Below are 25,522 nucleotides of genomic sequence, written 5' to 3'. Positions count from 1 at the left end.
TGTGTGTGTATGTATATCCTCTGTGTGTGGGTGTGTGCATGTATATCCTCTGTGTGTGTGCATGCATATCCTCTGTGTGTGTGTGTGTGTGTGTGTGTGGGTGTGTGTGTGTGTGTGTGTGGGTGTGCGTGCATGTATCTCCTCTGTGTGTGTGTGTGTGTGTGTGTGTGTGTGTGTGTGTGTGCGTATATCCTGTGTGAGTGCGTGCGTGCGTGTGTGTGTATATCATCTGTGTGTGTGTGTGTGTGCATGTATATCCTCTGCGTGTGTGTGTGTATATCCTCTGTGTGTGTGTGTGTGTGTGTGTGTGCATGTATATCCTCTGCGTGTGTGTGTGTGTATATCCTCTGTGTGTGTGTGTGTGTGTGTGTGCATGTATATCCTCTGCGTGTGTGTGTGTGTGTGTGTGTGTGTGTATATCCTGTGTGTGTGTGTGTGTGTGTGTGTGTGTGTGTGTGTGTGTGTGTATATCCTGTGTGTGTGTGTGTGTGTGTGTGTGTGTGTGTGTGTGTGTGTGTGAGTGTGTCCTCACCCCCTCCTCGTCCCCCGTGTCCCCGTGTCCCCGGTGGGCGTGGTGCTGGCTCTCCAGGCGGCTCCACAGCTCCTGCAGCTGCTTCTTCAGCGTCTCCACCTCCAGCTGGTGTCCCGCCTCGATCTGCCGCAGCCGGGTCTGCACGGCGTCGCTGTGCAGCGTCAGCCCGTCGTCGTCCAGGTGGCTGCGGACGGACGGCTGCTGCTCGGGGGTAACCATGGCGGCGCGGTTCGGCGGCGCGTGGTGATGACACCACCGATGCAGCGAGCAGCGGGGGGGGAGGGAGCTGCAGCTGGCGAGGGAAACCTGCCGACTGAGAGGAGCCCGTTCCCCGTCACCTTTGACCCCGTGCAGCTCGGAGACGTCGCCGTTATAAAGCCCCTCCTGAAAGGCACACAGCGAGGGTCTCTTCCCGCTCAAAGTCCTGAGGAGCTGCTCCCCCGCCTCCGGCCTGGGGGGGGGCTCCAGCCGGCTGCAGACCTCCTCCGTCAGAGTCTCTGTGGAGCTCTCCATCACGGAGGCTCTCTTGTCCAGCGGCTCCTCCTCGGGAGAGGAGGTGAAGCCGTTGGTTAGAGTCCGGAGAGCTGCAGGACGCTCACCTTCCTTTACAGCCTCCTCCTGTACACAAGACATCTCTACACTCTCTGGAGTCGCCTCCTCCTCCTTCTCCTCCTTCACAGGCGGACACTCATCCTCCTCATCCTCCTCTTCCTCCTCTTCCTCCTCAGCGTCCGTTACTCCGTTCTCTTGGTGGTGACCGTTAGCCAACCCGTCCTTCTCCACCTGAATACCATTTACCTTCGCACACTGATCACCTCCTTCCTCCTTCACCTCCTTGCCACTCGCACTCTTACTGATATTAATAACTCCTTCCTCTTTCTGCATCTCTGCTCCCGCCTCCTCCTTCGTCGCCTCCTTCAGGATGTTCTCCACCTGGCCCTCGGCGACGCCCACTGCCACAGAAAGCTCCGCCTCCTTTGCTTCCTTCGCTTCCTCCTCTCCTTCCTTTCCCCTGACAGCGTCCGGCCCCCTGGTCTGAGGGCGGTCCTCCAGCTCAGAGTCCCCTCCCTCCTTCGGATGAGGCCCCGCCCCGTTAGGAATCACTTCTTCCTGCTCCGGTTCCTCCTCCGGACCGGCGGCCATGTTGATCTCCAGCGAGCGCCGGTGGTCCTGCCACTTCTCGTTGAGGCTCGGGTCGCTGGAGCGGCGGTTGGGCGGCAGAGAGCCGCTCAGCTCGCAGGCGCTCGGCAGGTTGTCGAAGGAGCGAGTCTTCGGACGTCTGAGGAGCACAGAAGTAAAGAATAGTTGTAACTTAAGTACCCCAACGTGTTATGATAGAAATGTAAACTAGGGGTCCCCAGCACGTAGAAACTACCGGATGCTAACGCGTTGCATCAGTTAACATGCGCAGATAATAGCTAATAAATGGCTCGGCTGATTTGGGAAATGTTGGTGATGTTCTGTTACGTATATTGAGGATGCTGAATTAATTTCGGACACTTTCAGGAACAGAAAAGGCTCGAGTCCGCTTTAAAATCGACCCAACACAAGTATGGACACTTTCTGCCATTTTGTCAGGAATAGATTCAACATCCTCAATAACGTCCTTCAACAAGTTCATGCTCTATGGCAGTGCTTCTCAAAGTGTGGTCCGCGCCCCCTAGTGGTCCGTGAGTATATTGGTAACATTTCACATTTGAAATAAATAAATACATTTAAGTTTTTCACACTCTCGCGGGAATATCTCCGCAATGGAACGAGCCTAAGTTTCACTTTCTATTGCATGATAAAGCTCAGGGCAACAACTTCATCACACATGTTGCCACTTGTTTGTACCATTGTCAGGCGATTTGTAATCTGTTCTAGAAAAACGATGTGTATTGGGATATTTGTGGAGTTAGGTGGTCCGCGAGTGTTTTTTTATTGGTTAAGTGTCCTTGGTATGAAAAAGTTTGAGAAACACTGCTCTATGGAATACACAATATTAATGTACAGATGAACAAATGGGAAGTCAGTGTGCTCTGAGCGGCCGGGCCATGGCTAACAGGAAACAGGATGTCATCACAGTGATGAGCAAACAATGAAATGTCAGCACACAACTGGACTTCACGGTCTTCTGTCGTTGTTGCTGTTTCTGCATCTCCCTCTGATAGAGTCTAATAGTGCACACTGTTGTCTTTTCAAGCCACTATTGTGAGTAACATGGTCTTGTTTTTAGCTTGTCCTGTATTCAAAGCCTCGATGCTGCAAGGGTTCAATGAATAAAATAACTTTTTTAAATATAATAATTAGTTTTGAGGGTGACATAATGTGTGTTAAAACACCTGCTATTTGTTAATAACATGTGTGTATGGGTTCATGCTACCTCAATAAACTTGTACACCCACTTAGTGACATCCCAGGTATATTTTTCCAGCTTTCAAAATGTTTCGCTGAGCATGTTTGTGTTAGTAGTACAAATAATATCACTTTCAAAATCTGTTGTTTGGGCGATTTCGGGTCCAAAATGTTCCTGTCGTGTCGTATGTCAAAATGTAAAAAATAACGATCAGCTCATATCGGTGAGGTTGTCTTAAACAAATAGATACCACACGTTGACACGCTAAGACTTTAGTAAGACAAATCAAAAGTATGTGAAAACGGCCAAATTAGCCCCGGACTGCAAAGGGTTAAATAAAAAATGAAAGACGTCAGAATTGAAAATAGACGCGTTTCCCGACTCACCTTCCCAGCGGAGCGTCCTCCGGGTTCCCCCCCGGGACAGGGTAGGGCGCGCAGGACTCATCGGAGGGCGTGGTGGGGGAGGAGCTGGGCAGGTAGACGGCCGTCCAGAGCATCAGGTTTCGCACGTGGCACACCGGGTGCAGAACCTGAAACAACAACATCAACTTGGGAATGTACGTTATGATATCTTCATCCTGTCATTTGGAAGTTATAGTTGAAAGCGCGAGGAATAAACGTCTTATTTAGTCAAAGGAAACCTCTTCTGTCTAGTTTTAGCGAATGAACAATCAGCAGGTGTCTGACTCCCAAGAAGCGCTGACTCAGTAAGTTAACAATAGAAAATAAAAACACAGAGTATACCAAGAACAACGACCTATCTCAATTTCTGAGCGAACCTGGGGCGCGATAATGCGATAACGCGATAATGTGATAATGTTAAAATGCGATAAAGCGATAACGCGATAATGTTAAAATGTGATAACGTGATAATGCGATAATGTGATAATGCGATAATGTTAAAATGCGATAATGTTAAAATGTGATAACGCGATAATGTTAAAATGCGATAACGCGATAATGTTAAAATGCGATAATGTTAAAATGCGATAACGCGATAATGTTAAAATGTGATAATGCGATAACGTGATAATGCGATAACGCGATAATGTGATAATGCGATAATGTTAAAATGCGATAATGTTAAAATGCGATAATGTGATAACGCGATAATGTTAAAATGTGATAATGCGATAACGTGATAATGCGATAATGTTAAAATGCGATAATGTTAAAATGCGATAACGCGATAATGCGATAACGCGATAATGTTAAAATGCGATAATGTTAAAATGCGATAACGCGATAATGCTATAATGCGATAATGTTAAAATGCGATAATGTGATAATGCGATAACGTGATAACGCTATAATGCGATAATGTTAAAATGTAAATGACTGATATCCTCTGTAGAAATACGGTCCTATTGCTGGAAAACTGGATGGTTGCCGATGTATTCGAGCGCCCTTGTGGTATGTACCAATTTAATTTAGTGTTGTTATTTTTCTTCAATGTAAAGTAGTTGTCCTGTGTATATATGTATTGCTTTTGGCTCCATGTCTTCGTCCTATGTGTGTGATTTTTTGTAAACTGAAAATCAATAAACATATTGATAAAAAAATTAAAAATATAAAAACATAGCATCAGGTTACGGACGTGACACACCGGGGGCAGAACCTGAAACAACAACAACAAATAACACAAATAATAGTAGAACTTCAAACCATCCGCTGGATTCTGACTCCCAAGAACTGTTGTTGTTATTGTGTACTCAAGTCAGTAAGTTAACAATAACAACAATACAGACTATCATATTGTGGATGGAAAAATGTTTGTTAATGACAATTTTGTTGTCATATTTGTGTAAAACACTGGTCCTAAAACCCTGTCTCACAGACCAAGAACAAACACAAACAATCCAGTAACCACATAGAAGCAAAAGTTCCAGTCGATAGAAGGACGGCGTGACTCCGGGGCTCAACTTTCCCAAAAAGCAATTGAAGAATTGTAATGGAAGTCTATTTACATCTTTAACCTATTCTACCGTTTCTCTGGAGTCTTAACCAGCTCTAACGCAGAACTGTTTCTCTCCCTTCAGGACAGTGACGGAGGAAAGTAATGGAGGACGTACGATCTCAGAGTGCGAGGAGTACAGCATGTTCCTCAGCGTCCGATTGGCCGGCCTCAGCAGCGACCACACGCTGCAGGTGCGCTCCTGAACGTGCCGGTCCTCCCGCTCCTTCCCACTGTTACACAGGAAGGTGCCGAACAGGGCGGAGTAGGTGTGCTGCACCAGCGTCACCTGCACACACACACACACACACACACACACACACACACACACACACACACACACACACACACACACACACACACACACACACACACACACACACACACACACACACACACACACACACACACACACACACACACACACACACACCACACACACACACACACACACACACACACACACACACACACACACACACACACACACACACACACACACACACACACACACACACACACACACAGGCTTGTTAACACACCTCAGGTTTGATAATAACAGCAGGGATGCAGGAGTAACTGCTCGTGGAACGGAAGATGATGGACAATAAAATATCTCAGAAATGTTTAACCATCTCCTAGGAAACAGTATAATTGAACAGCACTCGGAACCAATGAGAGTTCCTGCTTGTAAACTATAGAGAAAACCATCTTCACTGACTCCACGAAGTAGCAGCTGCCTGACGTAACAAACCATGAGGGAAAATACAACATACTACAATAAAATGTGAAAAAAAGTAATCAGATATAAAAACAACTACTAAGAATAATAATTAAATAATAAAATAAAAAATAATACACTAAAATAATTGTAAAGAAAATAATGAATAAAATATAAAAATAGTAAAAAATAGTAACAATAAAAAATTAATACGAAAATAATTGTAAAGAAAATAATTAATAAAATAAAAATAATAGTAAAAAATAATAACAATAAAAAAGTCATACAAAAATAATTGTAAAGAAAATAATTAATAAAATATAAAAATAGTAAAAAATAACAACAATAAAAAAGTAATTGTAAAGAAAATAATTAATAAAATATAAAAATGACTTTGAATAATAATAATTATTAATCAAAACATATCTCTTCACACTCGCATATCCACCCTGATCAATATCCATCACACATCCTGTTTTTATTGATTTGGTTATTTGATTGATTTATAATAATAATAATAATTCATTTATTTTAAATAGGCGCCTTTCAAGGCTCTCAAGGTCGCCGTGCAAACACATAAAAACCAGATACACAATAACACCAGCATAAGAAACATAAACAAGACAATGCAGTTTATAACAAATCAAATAAATAAAAGAGGATGTGTGATGGACTGCATTGTCTTGTTTATGTTTCTTATGCTGGTGTTATTGTGTATCTTGTTTTGTATGTGTTTGCACGGCGACCTTGAGAGCCTTCAAGGGCGCCTATAGAATAGAATCAATTATTATTAAAACAATTAAATACGAAAATAAGCTAAAATACATTTTTCTATAAAATAATAACGAGGAGAACAACTGGTCTCTGTGGCTTTGAGGAGAGAGCTCGGCGCTGCCACGCACCAGGAAGGCCTCGTTGAACTCGAAGGAGCAGGGGAACTGCCTCTGCAGCTGGTGCACGCAGTCGAGCCACTGCAGGAACACGGGGCAGCGCTCGTTCACGTCCTCCGAGTTCTCTCCGTGGCCGCAGCGGTCCGCAAACTTATGGCCGAAGTCCAGCCAGTCGGTCTCCACCAGAACCTGGAAGCCCTGCAGGAGGACGGCACGAGACGGTAGAGCATATATGAGAACATGGAAAGAACAGGGTAATAATGAGATAAGCAACATTATACAGTGTTTTCATTACAGACATTACGTCCTTAAAACACAAGGGGAATTAAAACAATACATTTAAATAATAATAATAATGTCTAGAGAAAGAATTATCCCAAATGATACAGTTATTTAATTAAATTAAATAATAAAAATATACAGTATCACACAACATAAAAATGCCCCAAAATAATAAGAATATTAAAAAGTATAACATAGGTTAACAAGGTCTTAGATTTAAGGACTTGTTACTTTACAGCTTTAAGCTTTAAAACCAATAATAATATTAAATTGAGAACAAGTAAAGAACATACTAGAGGAGTATTTAAATTTGTTTTCCTAAATAATAAAAAATAAAAACGTATAACAAAGGCCGGTGTCAGTTACAGAGGTGGGAGGTAGTGGAGTACAAATACTTTGTTGCTGTACTTAAGTACATGTTTCTGGTATCAGTACTTTACTCCACTACTTATGTTTCTGACGACTTTTTACTTTGACTTCTTACATGTTGAACTCAAATACCTCTACTTTCTACTTCTTACATGTTGAACACAAATACCTGTACTTTCTACTTCTTACATGTTGAACTCAAATACCTGTACTTTCTACTTCTTACATGTTGAACCCAAATACCTGTACTTTCTACTTCTTACATGTTGAACCCAAATACCTGTACTTTCTACTTCTCACATGTTGAACCCAAATACGTGTACTTTCTACTTCTTACATGTTGAACACAAATACCTGTACTTTCTACTTCTTACATGTTGAACACAAATACCTGTACTTTCTACTTCTTACATGTTGAACTCAAATACCTGTACTTTCTACTTCTCACATGTTGAACTCAAATACCTGTACTTTCTACTTCTTACATGTTGAACTCAAATACCTGTACTTTCTACTTCTCACATGTTGAACTCAAATACCTGTACTTTCTACTTCTTACATGTTGAACACAAATACCTGTACTTTCTACTTCTTACATGTTGAACTCAAATACCTGTACTTTCTACTTCTCTCATGTTGAACACAAATACCTGTACTTTCTACTTCTTACATGTTGAACTCAAATACCTGTACTTTCTACTTCTCACATGTTGAACTCAAATACCTGTACTTTCTACTTCTTACATGTTGAACTCAAATACCTGTACTTTCTACTTCTTACATGTTGAACTCAAATACCTGTACTTTCTACTTCTCACATGTTGAACTCAAATACCTGTACTTTCTACTTCTTACATGTTGAACTCAAATACCTGTACTTTCTACTTCTCACATGTTGAACTCAAATACCTGTACTTTCTACTTCTTACATGTTGAACACAAATACCTGTACTTTCTACTTCTTACATGTTGAACTCAAATACCTGTACTTTCTACTTCTCACATGTTGAACACAAATACCTGTACTTTCTACTTCTCACATGTTGAACTCAAATACCTGTACTTTCTACTTCTTACATGTTGAACCCAAATACCTGTACTTTCTACTTCTCTCATGTTGAACTCAAATACCTGTACTTTCTACTTCTCACATGTTGAACACAAATACCTGTACTTTCTACTTCTTACATGTTGAACTCAAATACCTGTACTTTCTACTTCTTACATGTTGAACTCAAATACCTGTACTTTCTACTTCTCTCATGTTGAACTCAAATACCTGTACTTTCTACTTCTCTCATGTTGAACACAAATACCTGTACTTTCTACTTCTCACATGTTGAACACAAATACCTGTACTTTCTACTTCTTACATGTTGAACTCAAATACCTGTACTTTCTACTTCTTACATGTTGAACTCAAATACCTGTACTTTCTACTTCTTACATGTTGAACACAAATACCTGTACTTTCTACTTCTCACATGTTGAACTCAAATATCTGTACTTTCTACTTCTTACATGTTGAACTCAAATATCTGTACTTTCTACTTCTTACATGTTGAACTCAAATACCTGTACTTTCTACTTCTTACATGTTGAACCCAAATACCTGTACTTTCTACTTCTTACATGTTGAACCCAAATACCTGTACTTTCTACTTCTCTCATGTTGAACTCAAATACCTGTACTTTCTACTTCTTACATGTTGAACCCAAATACCTGTACTTTCTACTTCTTACATGTTGAACCCAAATACCTGTACTTTCTACTTCTTACATGTTGAACACAAATACCTGTACTTTCTACTTCTCACATGTTGAACTCAAATACCTGTACTTTCTACTTCTTACATGTTGAACTCAAATACCTGTACTTTCTACTTCTCACATGTTGAACTCAAATACCTGTACTTTCTACTTCTTACATGTTGAACTCAAATACCTGTACTTTCTACTTCTCTCATGTTGAACTCAAATACCTGTACTTTCTACTTCTCTCATGTTGAACTCAAATACCTGTACTTTCTACTTCTTATATGTTGAACTCAAATACCTGTACTTTCTACTTCTTACATGTTGAACTCAAATACCTGTACTTTCTACTTCTTACATGTTGAACTCAAATACCTGTACTTTCTACTTCTTACATGTTGAACTCAAATACCTGTACTTTCTACTTCTTACATGTTGAACTCAAATACCTGTACTTTCTACTTCTTACATGTTGAACCCAAATACCTGTACTTTCTACTTCTCTCATGTTGAACTCAAATACCTGTACTTTCTACTTCTCACATGTTGAACTCAAATACCTGTACTTTCTACTTCTCACATGTTGAACACAAATACCTGTACTTTCTACTTCTCTCATGTTGAACACAAATACCTGTACTTTCTACTTCTCACATGTTGAACACAAATACCTGTACTTTCTACTTCTTACATGTTGAACTCAAATACCTGTACTTTCTACTTCTTACATGTTGAACACAAATACCTGTACTTTCTACTTCTTACATGTTGAACTCAAATACCTGTACTTTCTACTTCTTACATGTTGAACACAAATACCTGTACTTTCTACTTCTTACATGTTGAACTCAAATACCTGTACTTTCTACTTCTCACATGTTGAACTCAAATATCTGTACTTTCTACTTCTTACATGTTGAACTCAAATACCTGTACTTTCTACTTCTCACATGTTGAACACAAATACCTGTACTTTCTACTTCTTACATGTTGAACTCAAATACCTGTACTTTCTACTTCTTACATGTTGAACACAAATACCTGTACTTTCTACTTCTTACATGTTGAACTCAAATACCTGTACTTTCTACTTCTTACATGTTGAACTCAAATACCTGTACTTTCTACTTCTCACATGTTGAACCCAAATACCTGTACTTTCTACTTCTTACATGTTGAACCCAAATACCTGTACTTTCTACTTCTCTCATGTTGAACTCAAATACCTGTACTTTCTACTTCTTACATGTTGAACCCAAATACCTGTACTTTCTACTTCTTACATGTTGAACTCAAATACCTGTACTTTCTACTTCTTACATGTTGAACCCAAATACCAGTACTTTCTACTTCTTACATGTTGAACTCAAATACCTGTACTTTCTACTTCTCACATGTTGAACTCAAATACCTGTACTTTCTACTTCTCACATGTTGAACTCAAATACCTGTACTTTCTACTTCTCACATGTTGAACCCAAATACCTGTACTTTCTACTTCTTACATGTTGAACCCAAATACCTGTACTTTCTACTTCTCTCATGTTGAACTCAAATACCTGTACTTTCTACTTCTTACATGTTGAACCCAAATACCTGTACTTTCTACTTCTTACATGTTGAACTCAAATACCTGTACTTTCTACTTCTTACATGTTGAACCCAAATACCTGTACTTTCTACTTCTCACATGTTGAACTCAAATACCTGTACTTTCTACTTCTTACATGTTGAACTCAAATACCTGTACTTTCTACTTCTTACATGTTGAACTCAAATACCTGTACTTTCTACTTCTCACATGTTGAACTCAAATACCTGTACTTTCTACTTCTCACATGTTGAACTCAAATACCTGTACTTTCTACTTCTTACATGTTGAACTCAAATACCTGTACTTTCTACTTCTTACATGTTGAACTCAAATACCTGTACTTTCTACTTCTCACATGTTGAACTCAAATACCTGTACTTTCTACTTCTTACATGTTGAACTTCTACTTGAGTAAAGGATGTGAGTACTTTGCCCTCTCTGGTCAGTGATGAAACTCGAGGAGTGTGTTCTGTACCTCTATGGTGCGGTAGTACGGGTCCAGCAGCAGCTTGGACAGAGCGGCGATCTGAGGCGTGCGGTCCCAGCCGTCGGAGCAGTGGACGAGGACCGGGCGGTGGTCCCGCTCCACGGCGTTCATCACCAGCAGAGACGCCTTCAGGAGCAGAGACAGGTTCTGCAGCCACTTGGTGCTCTCCAGAGCAGACAGCCAGCTGCACACACACACACACACACACACACACACACACACACACACACACACACACACACACACACACACACACACACACACACACACACACACACACACACACACACACACACACACACACACACACACACACACACACACACACACACACACACACACACACACACACACACACACACACACACACACACACACACACACACACACACACACACACACACACACACACACACACACACAAAAAAGCAGCGGCAAAGAGAAAAGTCTTCAGCCTGGACAGGTCATGGCCTCGTGCCACATACCGCAGCATTAATAGCTTCTTGAGGTTTGCTTCGCCCGTCAACAACATCTCTATGGATTCAATTAGCTCAGAGCGAAACCGCCGCGACTAAAACCATTTATATAATATCTCTAATATACTGAAAAAGTAGCAGGCTAAATACAACATTCAATCAAAAAACGTAACGACTAAGCTCTGTCTGAAACCAGAGCCCAGTCTGCTCTGATTGGTTAGCTGGCCGACTCTGTTGTGATTGGTCAACCACTTAGAGATGTCCCGCCCCTTAGCCTATCAGTACAATGTGTTGGAAATGCTTAACAACGGAATTGTAGGCTTTGCAGACTATTTACGTGCACTAAAACCTATTGAACAACAGGAAAGGGGAAAGGGCCTCTTTAATTAATAAGTGCTCACATATGACTATCCCTCAACCTGCTCAGCCCCACACTAGAGGAGGGACAAGCCAGCCGCTAAAAAGCTGGAGAGGTATAAATAAAGGGATTAAAAAGAGTAAATATTATATTTGCACTGGTGCCCAGAAGCACATGAAAGACAGTGCGTCTCTACGGTTACAATGACTCTGGAGGGATGCTTTCCTGCCCCCTGGTGGCCACAGGTGTATACATGCAGCCTTGGTATGCAGGTAAAGTAAAGCCCGTGACTTTGCCCTTTTGGATAGTGTAATGTAACCGGATGGAGACATGCACACACTTTGACCTACTTCATTGAGGGGTTAATGTTTCCCTTGCCTTATCTGCCTTCTTATCCTCAGCGTTTTGAGTGTTTAGTCTATAAACATGGAGCGTCTGTGAGCGAGACGGGCGAGACATTTTTGGCAATAAAACACGAGAGAAAAGTGCAATGAAGCAGCAGCAGTCACCACTTTGGAGAAGCCATCTTCCCACCCTTCATGGAAGCTGCCTGATGCACCACAACAATGTAGGATCATATACATAATATTGTAAGAATAATAAGATGTACAATACATTTAATTATAATAAAATGTTAAGAATATTTGAGTGTTTTTAATGAAAATTATGCGTAAACATCAGCAAGTCAATTCTGGGAACATCTTCCCCGACTTCATTGAGAAGCAGCTGCCTGATGTAACACTTTAATGTTAGAAGATATTAAGGAAAATATATACCGTACTTTTCGGACTACAAAGCGCACCTGCATATGAGCCGCAGCAGCTAAATTGTCCGTCTGTCTTGCTCTCGTTCTGTCTCTCGGTTCCACTTTTACTTTGGCGCGCTACCTGTCTCACTCTTTTCCGGCCTCCAGCTTTTCCTGCTGGAGCCCGGCGCTTAGAGGTGGCGGGCGCGGACCGGTCCTAGAGCCCGTAGTGTTAAGGTGGTTAATTTTACCTGTAAAATCCATAGATTTAGGAGGTTCCCTAGTGGCCGTTAGCTGCACAAAAAATGGGGGGAAACGTCGCGGCTGTCCGAAAAGTACGGTAATAATAATAATAATATTGAAAAACAAAAAAATTAACAATAAATAAATAACAATAATGAAATCAAAAATATGAATGAAAAAATAATTAAAGAAATAAAGAAAAAAAAAGAAAAAATTGAGAATATTCGACTGTTTTTAGTAAAAACAAGAAATGATGTCTGTGTTTTTTGTACTTATTCTGCCTGTAGTAGTTTTGTGTTCTGATCAAAGTTCATGTCTACAAATCGAGTCTAAACTAAATGTTGCCCGCAGTCAGAGATTGTTTTTGTTTACTTTTGGGATTAACAGCTTGAAGGTCGGAAATTGGAAATCTAAACTGGTTCAGTCTGCAGGCAATCGGGCATCGCATATTAAACACATTAGGAAATTGCTTTTGTGAGATTTTAATTGTGTGCAAAAGACACTTCAGGCTACATCACAGATATAATCCACCCTATAAGGAACATGGACACGTACTGGATGGACTTCGTTAGAGTTTTGGTCTGTTCTCGTCTCCCGATACCATCGTTGAACCACTTCTAACAACGTAAGCAAGAGCGATTGAATGACACGTCCTCGCAGCGTCCAGATGGAAACAGATCCTGCTCTCGGGGTTTCTAAATCAGGCACAGATGTACGGCCAGCCAACACCAAAACACAGCTGCGTTACCTACGGTTACGGCACTCTGACTTTGATCCTGCAGAGTCAGGTGGGGAAATGTGGAGGAGTAAAAGTGAGACGTACTTGGCTGGATCGGGCATCTGAGTGCAGAGGAAGCGCAGCGACTGGAAACTCTTGCGGATGGAGTGGATGTTGGCCATGCCCATAAACACCACCTCACAGTTGGGGTAGTACTCTGGAGCAGCAGGGTTTCATAAAGGAGAGAGACATCAGGAACATACTGTTTGTTTCTCCACGGGGAAACTGGGTCAGGAGACAAAGGCTCCATTTTAGGATAAATCAATACAAAATCAATTTAGAAAAAAAAAAAAAAAAGTATTTAAACATAAAATGATAAAGAAAAGACAACAATTAAAAGAAATTAAATTAAATAAAGCTAAATATAAAATACAACAAAATAAAAATATTTATAAGAATAAAAAAAGTTATAATATGAAATAAAAAGATAAATTACAATAAATATATTCATATAAATTAAATATATATACACACACATTGTATAAAGTATAATGTCAAATAAAAAATTGAAAAATAAATGTATACAAAGTTGAAAGTAACATTTCCAATTCAAGATACAAATAGTGAAAATGCAAACATTGTACCACAAGATAAAAACACAAATACAAAAGGTGCAGGTTTTCATTTCTCCCACAGAAACACATTTCCCTGGCTCCACGGCACATTTCGACCTGCTCCCATCCGATTGGAGGAGACCTACCTGGGCATTCGCAGCCGCCCCCCTTGGCCCGGTTAGCGACAGCAGCGGCGTAGGAGCGAGCGTCCAGGATCAGCAGCTTGTGAGGCTGCGAGGCCAACGTCTCCACCTCCGTGCTGTGGGTCAACGAGGACTCTGATACACACACGGGACCAGAGAGGATACGTCACAATGCGACCCAGGCTGTTACTGCTGAGGTTATCAGAACAACTAACGGTCAATTAAATAAACGCTTAAAGGGGCAATAGCATTTTGAGTTCCTATGAATCTGGACATGTTTTTTATAGACGGTATATATCTCAGACCTATAATCAGTGGCGGCCGGCCCATAGGGGCCATGTATCTTGCCAGATACAAAATAAAAAAAAAATATATATATATATATATATATATTTTATATTTTAATTTTGAATGAACAAGGTAAATATCATACAATTAGTATCACAAAAATGTATAATCTACAATACAATCTCGTTTAAAATTGTGTTACGATGTCTAAAGTTACTGATAAGTCACCTGTTTCCTGCCCATGGCATTAGTTTATCATTACCGGGCGGAGCCCCCGAGCGAAACAGCAGCAACCAGCAGGTTGCAAAAGTCTCAATAGTAAACTGTGCCGCCGAAACATAATTTAAGCCAATCAGCACCGTCAAATATTTTGGTCACGTGGGCGCTCACGTTGGCGCCCATGTTGCTTACGTGCGTTGACGTGAGTTGTTTTTTAGACTCGTGAGTAACCAAGGTGACGCAGTATTTGGATGAGAATGGTGTGCAGGTGGAGTCGCCGGAGCCTCGGCCCGCCCAAGAGCTACTCTCCAATCCTTTTGAAAGGAGAAGTTTGGGAGATAAATTGATACTTAAAGACCTTGGACCGGACCAACCCGATTTGTATATATCACAGCAAGCTCGTGAAAAGACAAAACGTATCAACAAGGCTTCTCACATGGCTAGCTGGATGCAAACAGGTAAATGCTATCTTTTGTTTCACATGCTTGCTCTTCAAACAGCCGGGGACAGATACGATCTGTTCAGAAACTAGACACAAGTGAAACAAGTACAAACTGACTGTCTGTGTCATGGAGAATACAGTCGCTGGTTTATTGATGTCTGTAGGCCGTTGTTGTGAGTGTGTACGGTCGGAGCATATATAGCGTTAGCTTAGCCAAGCTCCATTCAGGGAACAAGCATTCTAAAAGGTTTTTCGCCTGCCGTCTGTCTGCAGACTTGTCAAAGCATTAATTCATGGTTTTTACTAACCGGTATCAGTATGTTGTTACGTCGGCATCATTTAGAAACGTGTATTACAATTTAATCATGGTAAAATATGTTCATGTTGTTGTAGCTCCCGAGCCAGCACGTCTTGTTTGAATGATGCGAGTAAACACAGCTGACAGCTGCGGTGAAACTAGAGCGATGCGATAGGAGCGTTTAGAGCGAAGCGAATATTCGCATCGCGTCCGGTCTGAACGCAGCATTAAAGCGAGCTCCACGCTGCACTGGAAACGCGCCATTACATCACCAGAAGTCCTAATTTAAGGGGTCATTTCTCATAAAAAAATGTTTTACTCACTCTATCAATAGCCCCACCAAAATATTTTCCACCAGCCGCCACTGCCTATAATGTATGCCTACAAATAGTGTAATAGGAGACCTTTAAGCTCTTACCAAAGTCAGTGTCTGGCAGGTCGGTGCCGTTGCTGTAGCCCCCCCCCCCCGTTGGTGAGGTGTTTCCTGGGGGATCCCACCACAGCGCAGGCTTTAGCGATGGATTGAACCAGGTGCTCATCGTCAGCGTTCCTCCAGCCCCACCAGCTCACCTCCGGCTGGCCGCAGCGGGCGATCACTGCCCCCGTCGTCTGGTGCCTGTGTGTGTGTGAGAGAAGTTAGCCAAAACACAACATCATGTTAGCTCCACTGTCTTAAAAGAGGTACCGTACTTTTCGGACTATAAGCCGCGACTTTTTCCCCCATTTTGTTTGTACCGCTAACGGCCACTAGGGGACCTCCTACATCTATGGATGTTACAGGTAAAATGAACCACCTTAACACTACGGGCTCTAGGACCGGTCCGCGCCCGCCACCTTTAAGCGGCGGGCTCCAGCAGGAAAAGCTGGAGGCCGGAAAAGAGTGAGACAGGTAGCGCGCCAAAGTAAAAGTGGAACCGAGAGACAGAACGAGAGCAAGACAGACGGACAGTTTAGCTGCTGCGGCTCATATGCAGGTGCGCTTTGTAGTCCGGAAAGTACGGTATATTTTCTGCTACTTTTCAACTCCCCGCTCGACAAAGATCCCCTTTTTCCAAAGCCTATATTCATATATCCGCCCTCCGCATTATAACGGACCCCCATCCCCCCAGCCACAAACTGTTCTGTCTGCTGCCGTCTGGCCGGCGGTACCGCAGCATCCGGACTAAAACCACCAGACTCAGGGACAGCTTCGTCCCACAGGCCATGAGACTGAACTGTTGAAACAACATCCATAACATTCATCTGGCTGCTACTTAGAAGTGATTTATCTCTTTACCCAATATATCATATTTCAAGGCCTTGAGAAAAGGAAAGGAAGCGAGGAATGACTGCAGCCGCGACGCAGGGAGCTGTACTCTGAATGCAGCCAGACAGACGTAGCCTGGAGGGAATGATCCAGGACTTCTCACCGTCCCAAGCTCTCGCCTCAAACCCACGGGTGCTCGAGCTTTCAGCTGCTCGGCTCCCAGACTCTGGAACTCGCTGCCACGACACGTCCGACAGTCTGGTTCCATAACGACATTCAAAACCCACCTGTTCAAACTGGCACTTTCTCTATAATCTGTACCCCGTGTCCTTTTGTGTCCTTTTGTGTCCTTCTGTAGTCCACTTCCTGTTGTCTGTCTCGTCTTACCCCGGCTGATACTTCACTAAATCCACTGTTTTAATTTGTAAGGTAAAATTGTAAATGTAAATTGTAAATCTGTAACCCTGTAAGGTGTCCTTGGGTGTTCTGAAAGGCGCCCCCGAAATAAATGTATTATTATTATTATTATGATCCATCAGTGACTAGCTGTGGTTAATAAAGCCGCACTGATACGGAGAACATGAAGATACTATCTGGAGACGGTAGAATAGGCAAAGTGCTGCGTGGCTGCGTGGAGGTAACGAACGGACCTGTACACCACCGCAGGGAACCTCTTCAAGGAGCGGAAGGCCGCCACGTTCTCCAGCTCCTTGTCGGTGATCCAGGCGGGAACCAGGAGCTGCTGAGGGTAACTGGGGCAGAGCCTGGAGAGGGGGGGGGGGGGGGGAGAGAGTGCTTTGTGTTCAGCGTTCAACACTATACAAATCCAAAGGAGAAATATGAACGTTACCTTGGTTGCTGATTGGCTAATGGTTACCAAGACAACACATCGTTATGACATCATAAAGTGGCCACAATCTGATCAGCTCGTTTTCAGACAGGTTTTTATAGAAATGGATCAAAAAGAGAGAGAAACTTTGTTCCTGAAACTTTCAGAGTCTCTTTCCACAGAGGGGACACATGTTGATGTAGAAGAGACATGAAGAAGAGGGGACACGTGTTGATGTAGAAGAGACATGAAGAAGAGGGGACACGTGTTGATGTAGAAGAGACATGAAGAAGAGGGGACACATGTTGATGTAGAAGAGACATGAAGAAGAGGGGACACATGGTGATGTAGAAGAGACATGAAGAAGAGGGGACACATGTTGATGTAGAAGAGACATGAAGAAGAGGGGACACATGTTGATGTAGAAGAGACATGAAGAAGAGGGGACACGTGTTGATGTAGAAGAGACATGAAGAAGAGGGGACACATGTTGATGTAGAAGAGACATGAAGAAGAGGGGACACATGTTGATGTAGAAGAGACATGAAGAAGAGGGGACACATGTTGATGTAGAAGAGACATGAAGAAGAGGGGACACATGTTGATGTAGAAGAGACATGAAGAAGAGGGGACACATGTTGATGTAGAAGAGACATGGAGAAGAGGGGACACATGTTGATGTAGAAGAGACACGAAGAAGAGGGGACACATGTTGATGTAGAAGAGACATGAAGAAGAGGGGACACATGTTGATGTAGAAGAGACATAGAGAAGAGGGGACACATGTTGATGTAGAAGAGACGTGAAGAAGAGGGGACACATGTTGATGTAGAAGAGACATGAAGAAGAGGGGACACATGTTGATGTAGAAGAGACACGAAGAAGAGGGGACACATGTTGATGTAGAAGAGACATGAAGAAGAGATTCTAAGGCCTAACACGTTTATAATAAATACATTTGACGTTTCACACAGAGGTCAAAGTGGACAGGAAAAGACGATAGGAGCTGATCTTTGGGACACTTTGACTGCAACCTCTGTCTGCAGACCCCTAACGCTGGGCAGGCTCATATCAGCGCGGGGACAAGAACACACCCCCCTCTGTCTGAGCCACGGGCTGAGAGCAGAGCGGGGTCATCGCCACGGCAGCAGGATCTGTGAGTGGAAGCTGGGATCACCTGAACTTGCTGTTGATGTCTGTGATCCTCCAGGCGTTCTGAGTGTCGAAGCCCATCCTCTCCACCTCGTTCTTGAACCAGGAGGTGACGTGTTCGCCTGCGGAGAGAGGGGAGGTAACGATAAGCAGAGGTGGGAGTAGTGGAGTACAAATACTTTCTTACTGTACTGAAGTACATGTTTCTGGTATCAGTACTTTACTCCACTACTTACTTTTCTGACGACTTTTTACTTTGACTTCTTACATGTTGAACTCAAATACCTGTACTTTCTACTTCTCACATGTTGAACTCAAATACCTGTACTTTCTACTTCTCACATGTTGAACTCAAATACCTGTACTTTCTACTTCTCTCATGTTGAACCCAAATACCTGTACTTTCTACTTCTCACATGTTGAACCCAAATACCTGTACTTTCTACTTCTCACATGTTGAACCCAAATACCTGTACTTTCTACTTCTTACATGTTGAACCCAAATACCTGTACTTTCTACTTCTCACATGTTGAACTCAAATACCTGTACTTTCTACTTCTCTCATGTTGAACCCAAATACCTGTACTTTCTACTTCTCACATGTTGAACCCAAATACCTGTACTTTCTACTTCTCACATGTTGAACCCAAATACCTGTACTTTCTACTTCTCACATGTTGAACCCAAATACCTGTACTTTCTACTTCTCACATGTTGAACCCAAATACCTGTACTTTCTACTTCTTACATGTTGAACTCAAATACCTGTACTTTCTACTTCTTACATGTTGAACTCAAATACCTGTACTTTCTACTTCTTACATGTTGAACTCAAATACCTGTACTTTCTACTTCTTACATGTTGAACTCAAATACCTGTACTTTCTACTTCTTACATGTTGAACTCAAATACCTGTACTTTCTACTTCTTACATGTTGAACTCAAATACCTGTACTTTCTACTTCTTACATGTTGAACTCAAATACCTGTACTTTCTACTTCTTACATGTTGAACACAAATACCTGTACTTTCTACTTCTCACATGTTGAACACAAATACCTGTACTTTCTACTTCTTACATGTTGAACACAAATACCTGTACTTTCTACTTCTTACATGTTGAACCCAAATACCTGTACTTTCTACTTCTCACATGTTGAACACAAATACCTGTACTTTCTACTTCTTACATGTTGAACACAAATACCTGTACTTTCTACTTCTTACATGTTGAACACAAATACCTGTACTTTCTACTTCTCACATGTTGAACACAAATACCTGTACTTTCTACTTCTTACATGTTGAACACAAATACCTGTACTTTCTACTTCTTACATGTTGAACACAAATACCTGTACTTTCTACTTCTCACATGTTGAACACAAATACCTGTACTTTCTACTTCTTACATGTTGAACACAAATACCTGTACTTTCTACTTCTTACATGTTGAACTCAAATACCTGTACTTTCTACTTCTTACATGTTGAACACAAATACCTGTACTTTCTACTTCTTACATGTTGAACTCAAATACCTGTACTTTCTACTTCTTACATGTTGAACACAAATACCTGTACCTTCTACTTCTTACATGTTGAACACAAATACCTGTACTTTCTACTTCTTACATGTTGAACACAAATACCTGTACTTTCTACTTCTTACATGTTGAACTCAAATACCTGTACTTTCTACTTCTTACATGTTGAACCCAAATACCTGTACTTTCTACTTCTTACATGTTGAACACAAATACCTGTACTTTCTACTTCTTACATGTTGAACACAAATACCTGTACTTTCTACTTCTTACATGTTGAACTCAATACCTGTACTTTCTACTTCTCACATGTTGAACTCAAATACCTGTACTTTTCTACTTCTTACATGTTGAACTCAAATACCTGTACTTTCTACTTCTTACATGTTGAACACAAATACCTGTACTTTCTACTTCTCACATGTTGAACTCAAATACCTGTACTTTCTACTTCTTACATGTTGAACACAAATACCTGTACTTTCTACTTCTTACATTCTGAACACAAATACCTGTACTTCTACTTTCACCAGAGTACTTTTAAACACGAGTATCTGTACTTCTCCTTGAGTACAGGATGTGTGTACTCTTGCCCTCTCTGCCGATAAGACCCGAGTCAACATAAGAGCCTTTGTTTCTGAGTGGAAAGGCTCCGGGCCGCTTCCTCCACATCTCATCAGGAAAACTCTCCCTCTGCTTTTTCTCGTAACAAAGACAACGAGTCCTCGACAACGTGATGAACCAGCATCACTCCCTCGAGTCTCATCATCTGTTGGAGCTCCTGTACCTCCCTTTGTTTACTACTCAAACTAAATGGATGCTGCTTTCTCTCACTCTGTATTGAACAGCTGGTCGCCGCTCAGTCTGACCGCCATCGAGCGAGGAGGACAATCGGAGTGCGGAGATCAAAGGTCACGCACTCATACATGTTGCACATATCGAAGTGCAACGCTGAGCGGCAGCCACACGCGGGGTCCGGGTGATATTTATTAAAAGCTTTTGGTTTGGATCGCTGTTATCTGTCAGAACAAGTTGTCCTTCCTGCCTGCTGTGACGTCTCCGGGGTTTCACCGAAAAGCTACAACATTATAACTGGAAGCCGTCGGAGCGGCAGCAAGTGCTCAGAAACACAAGTTAGGTGCGACTACACACAAAGTAGGGCCACTTCAGAGGGGCCGTCAGAAGAACAGCTGGAGCAGGTCAGAGCTTTAGTCGACTGCATGCACCCTATCTCAGTGGAGCAGTTCAAACAGACACTCAGGCTCGAACCCTGAGGGGTCACACGAGGTCATCAGGAGACGGGGGTACCTAACTCACCTGCTCACCGTTACTTTATTATCTGCCCCTCTTGTTTGTTTGTCCAAATCAACATTTATTTATGAAAGCCCCACATGTCAAGAAATGCCTCAAAGGGCTGGACAAAGCAAAATACAAAAACAAAAATAGCATAAACATTATAAAAACATTATGCATCAGGGGTGGGGAACCTTTTTCCTCTCAAGGGCCATTTCAATGTTTACAATATCCTCAGAGGGCCGTACAAGTTATTGACCTCTGCTTAACAGAACTAAAATCACAGCCCATTCATTTCATTCTGTGCAAAGAAAAAGCAACCTCTCTCACCATGACTCGCGTATGCATGCACGTGCACGGTGTGGCGTGACCACCAACACAGAGAGATGTGGACACAAGATGTGTGCAAATGTATTTAGTTTCCTATCCATGTGAACATGATTTAAGTGGGGGGGGGGGGACCTAACCTCCTCTAGGGGGGTCTGGGGGCATGCTCCCCCGGGAAGATTGTTTTTTAAATGTTGAAGTTAAAAGCATCAATCTGGTGCACTTTGAGAGCAGCATCAGGAGATCTATGGACACATCTCTCAACACCAGATGAAACAGAACTGGAAGCAGATTTACTTTTTCTTTATGGATATTTTACAAATCACTCTCCTTTCAAACTGTATTCTTCTTTATTAATAACAACTTTTTTTTACTGTCATATAGTATTTTATACCTGTTTACTTTATTCTCTTATTTTTTATAACTATAATGATCATATAAAGATGTGCCTTTACCTCACTGGTTGGAGAAAAAGCTTCTTATATTCGTTAGCATAGCTAGCTAACCAGATGCTAATAACAACAAAGTTATTGACTGTATGACAGATGAGCAGATCGCCACTGGGCTTTCAACTAAAGACACAGACACGCAGAAACTGCGGCATGTGCACGGCTCCTTATGGGTACTGCAGTTTCTGAAGTGCTGGAGCTGCGTTCTGGTGCTCTCCGTCAGAACTGCACCCCTGTCAGATGAGACATATACCACGTGATGACACGTTAGGCTCGTGTTGTGTTCAAGGACCCTGACCTTGGCCATGAAAAACAGGCACTCGCTTTTTAATTTGTTTGCGGTCTAGATTTCTTACATTTTTTTCTTTTTTGCGAGTGTTTATAAATTACCTCGAGGGCCGTACCAAATTGCCCCGCGGGCCGTATACGGGCCGGAGGTTCCCCACCCCTGTTATACATCAACATAAGTATTGCCATGTGATAAAAGCATGTGACAGAAGTGATGGTAATGTAGGTGGAAACTAGGTGATGGAAATTAGTTTACAAGGAAGACAGAGGTTTTGAGTGTGCTTTTAAAGGAGTCAACGGAAACAGCTTTGCGTCCTTTAAGACGATTCCAAAGGAGAGGTGCTCGAAATGAAAAGGCTCTGACACCTACGGATCATTTGTGAATTCTGGGGATGGAAAGGAGACATTAGGAGGCATTATGTGATCGTGGAGCCGGGTAGATATGTGCGGGGTAATTAATGACGATAGGTATGGAAGTGCTAGTTCATGTAGATTTTAAAGGTTAATAGTAAAATCTTGAAGTCTGGTCTTGTTTGTTCCCCGTGTAAAGCGGCCTCGGGTCCCTTGAGAGGCGCTATGCAAATGTAATCTATTATTATTATTCTTCTGACCTGGTCTGCAGAGCTCCCCGTGCTGCTCCTTCTCCCCGGCGTAGACCTCCATGCACCAGGCGTGGAAGGCGAAGGAGAAGAGTTCCTCCAGGCGAGGGGGGGGGCGCACCACCACGTTCAGGCGCTTCAGCCACTCCTGACACTGCTCAATGGTGGAGAACTGACACCTGGGGGGGGGGGGGTCAGAGCAAACGTTAGAACGAAATCATGCTTCAAATATTTGAGAAGGCACAAGGATACGAGAAACTTCAATGCAAATATTATATTTATTTTTATTATATTACCGTGTACCTATTATATTAATTTATTCATATTTTTCTTTTTATTAATTGTTTTCACCATTGCTCATGTAAAAATAACACTTCAATTAATAAATAATATTTTACGGCATGTTTTTTGTCTTTGGGGGCAAAGGTCAGAGCATTACACCTTAGTAACGCTTAACATATTTGAGAAGTCACGAGGCTACGAGATCGAGACCAGGAATGATCATTTTAGAGATTTTCTTTTATGATTTTTTTGTGTACTTTTTATATTTATTTATTAATACATGTGTTATTGTTTTTCACCATTGCTCATTCCTCATGTAAAATAACACTTTTCAATTTCTAAATAATATTTTACGGCATGTTTCTTTGTCTTTTAACTTGTAAACGATGCATAAAATGAACCAAAAATTAAACCTAAAAAAAAAAAAATAGGAGAAAATCTGAGAAATGATTTCATCGCCGAATCGTCATAATACCGTAGTAGTTTATTTCCTCCATTTAGATAATGACAATCTGCAGTGTCATGTTCCTCCAACAGGTCAACAATAACATATTTAACCCTTATGGCGCTGCAGCCCCGTTTAAGCGTCCTTAAACCGTCCTCAAGCGGCCAGGCCAGTTTTTGGTGGCCTTTCCATATAGCGTAGCCCCGGCTAGCGGGTACTTTTTCCGGCCCCATAAAACCGTGGTTCTATCAGGCCAGGGCTGAACTAGAGACGTCAGCCCTCTCGACTGCTGATTGGCCAGAGAGAATCGTCACAAGATCGCGCGCGAGATCATCCCTAGCGTCGCATATCTAGAAGCAAGCTTGCAGCATTTTTGTAAACGGAGGAGCTACAAAAATGAAGATGAAGATGATGCCACTGCAGTTTTACCCAGCGTCGCTCCGCCCAAAAAGCCCGCCAAAAAGCTGATCGCCCCGCCTACACTGCGTTGCTACCCCAGGTCCCAAACTGTAATGGAAATGCGCCACGGCCTCGGCCGGCCAGCGAGGCAGCCCGAGGCCTGAGCGAGGACGCTTGGGACGCTTTAACGGGGCTACCCCGCTGCAGTGGAAATGTGCCATTAGATGCCCGAGTGTCTGGACCCTACACTCTTCCATAAGTGGGTCTAAAGGACCCACTTATGGAAGAGTGTAGGGTCCAGACACTTTAAAGGACCCGTATTAGAATAATATGTGTTTTTATGCCATTGTTGTCATTTTGGTTAAGACAAATCACTTGTATCGGTCATCAGGGAGGGACTCGGAGTTGAGCCGCTCCTCCTTCGCGTCGAAAGGAGCCAGTTGAGGTGGTTCGGGCACCTAGTTAGGATGCCACCTGGGCGCCTCCCTAGGGAGGTGTTCCAGACACGTCCAGCTGGGAGGAGACCGAGGGGTAGACCTAGGACCAGGTGGAGGGGTTATATCTCTTCTGGCCTGGGAGCGCCTTGGGACCCCCCAGTCAGAGCTGGTTGATGAGGGGAAAGAACGTTTGGGGCTCTCTGCTGGAACTGCTACCCCCGAGACCCGACCACGGAGAAGGGAGAAGATGGATGGATGGATATTTTGGTTCACACTAGAACATTTTTTAGATTTCATTTTCACTATTTATAATTTTAGACATTTCTTTTACATTTTGAGAGAAAAACGAAATCCCATAGGAAATGCACGTGGGTCATTTTGACCCACTTATGGAAGCTTGGGGTAGAAATACAAAAACTACAATTTCTTAAAATGTAAATTTAACATGTGAATGGCATGATATCCAAAACATGTTTTTTGAGGAATAGCTGGAATATGAAATGATACAAAAATGTAATTGCAAAGATACTCTAAGAAAACCACCTCACCGGGTCAAAAAGACCCACGTATGCGTCTGAGGGTTAGAAGAACAAAAGCTAACCGTGCAAAAGGCCTCATGGTGCAGGTGAGCTGCTCCAACAGACGGATGCCGGTTCAGCTGCATACAACTCAAACTGTTATGCAGTCATTCCTCTCCAAGTAAGTCACTACACGTGAAGAACTCTTTAAATGGTAGCTGTAATAACGTCTGGTATTTAC

General features: G+C 42.3%; 1 protein-coding gene across 1 annotated transcript in view; it reads right to left on the bottom strand.

Moving 5' to 3' along the window:
- LOC117443746 (phosphatidylinositol-3,5-bisphosphate 3-phosphatase MTMR3) overlaps positions 1-25,522 on the bottom strand; it is a 57,351-nt gene that overhangs the window by 11,276 nt on the left and 20,553 nt on the right. Inside the window, 12 exon segments of the mRNA XM_034079636.2 lie at positions 533-1,811; positions 3,257-3,402; positions 4,945-5,115; positions 6,450-6,635; positions 10,913-11,108; positions 13,570-13,681; positions 14,225-14,356; positions 15,887-15,933; positions 15,935-16,084; positions 17,365-17,478; positions 18,721-18,817; positions 23,213-23,379. Coding sequence (XP_033935527.1) covers positions 533-1,811; positions 3,257-3,402; positions 4,945-5,115; positions 6,450-6,635; positions 10,913-11,108; positions 13,570-13,681; positions 14,225-14,356; positions 15,887-15,933; positions 15,935-16,084; positions 17,365-17,478; positions 18,721-18,817; positions 23,213-23,379 — 2,797 coding nt within the window.

The sequence above is a fragment of the Pseudochaenichthys georgianus genome, unplaced genomic scaffold (genome assembly GCF_902827115.2).
Source record: "Pseudochaenichthys georgianus unplaced genomic scaffold, fPseGeo1.2 scaffold_674_arrow_ctg1, whole genome shotgun sequence".
Classification (NCBI taxonomy): domain Eukaryota; kingdom Metazoa; phylum Chordata; class Actinopteri; order Perciformes; family Channichthyidae; genus Pseudochaenichthys; species Pseudochaenichthys georgianus.
Note: the sequence above shows the minus strand (reverse complement) of the source record. Positions and strands in the feature narration are given on the sequence as shown.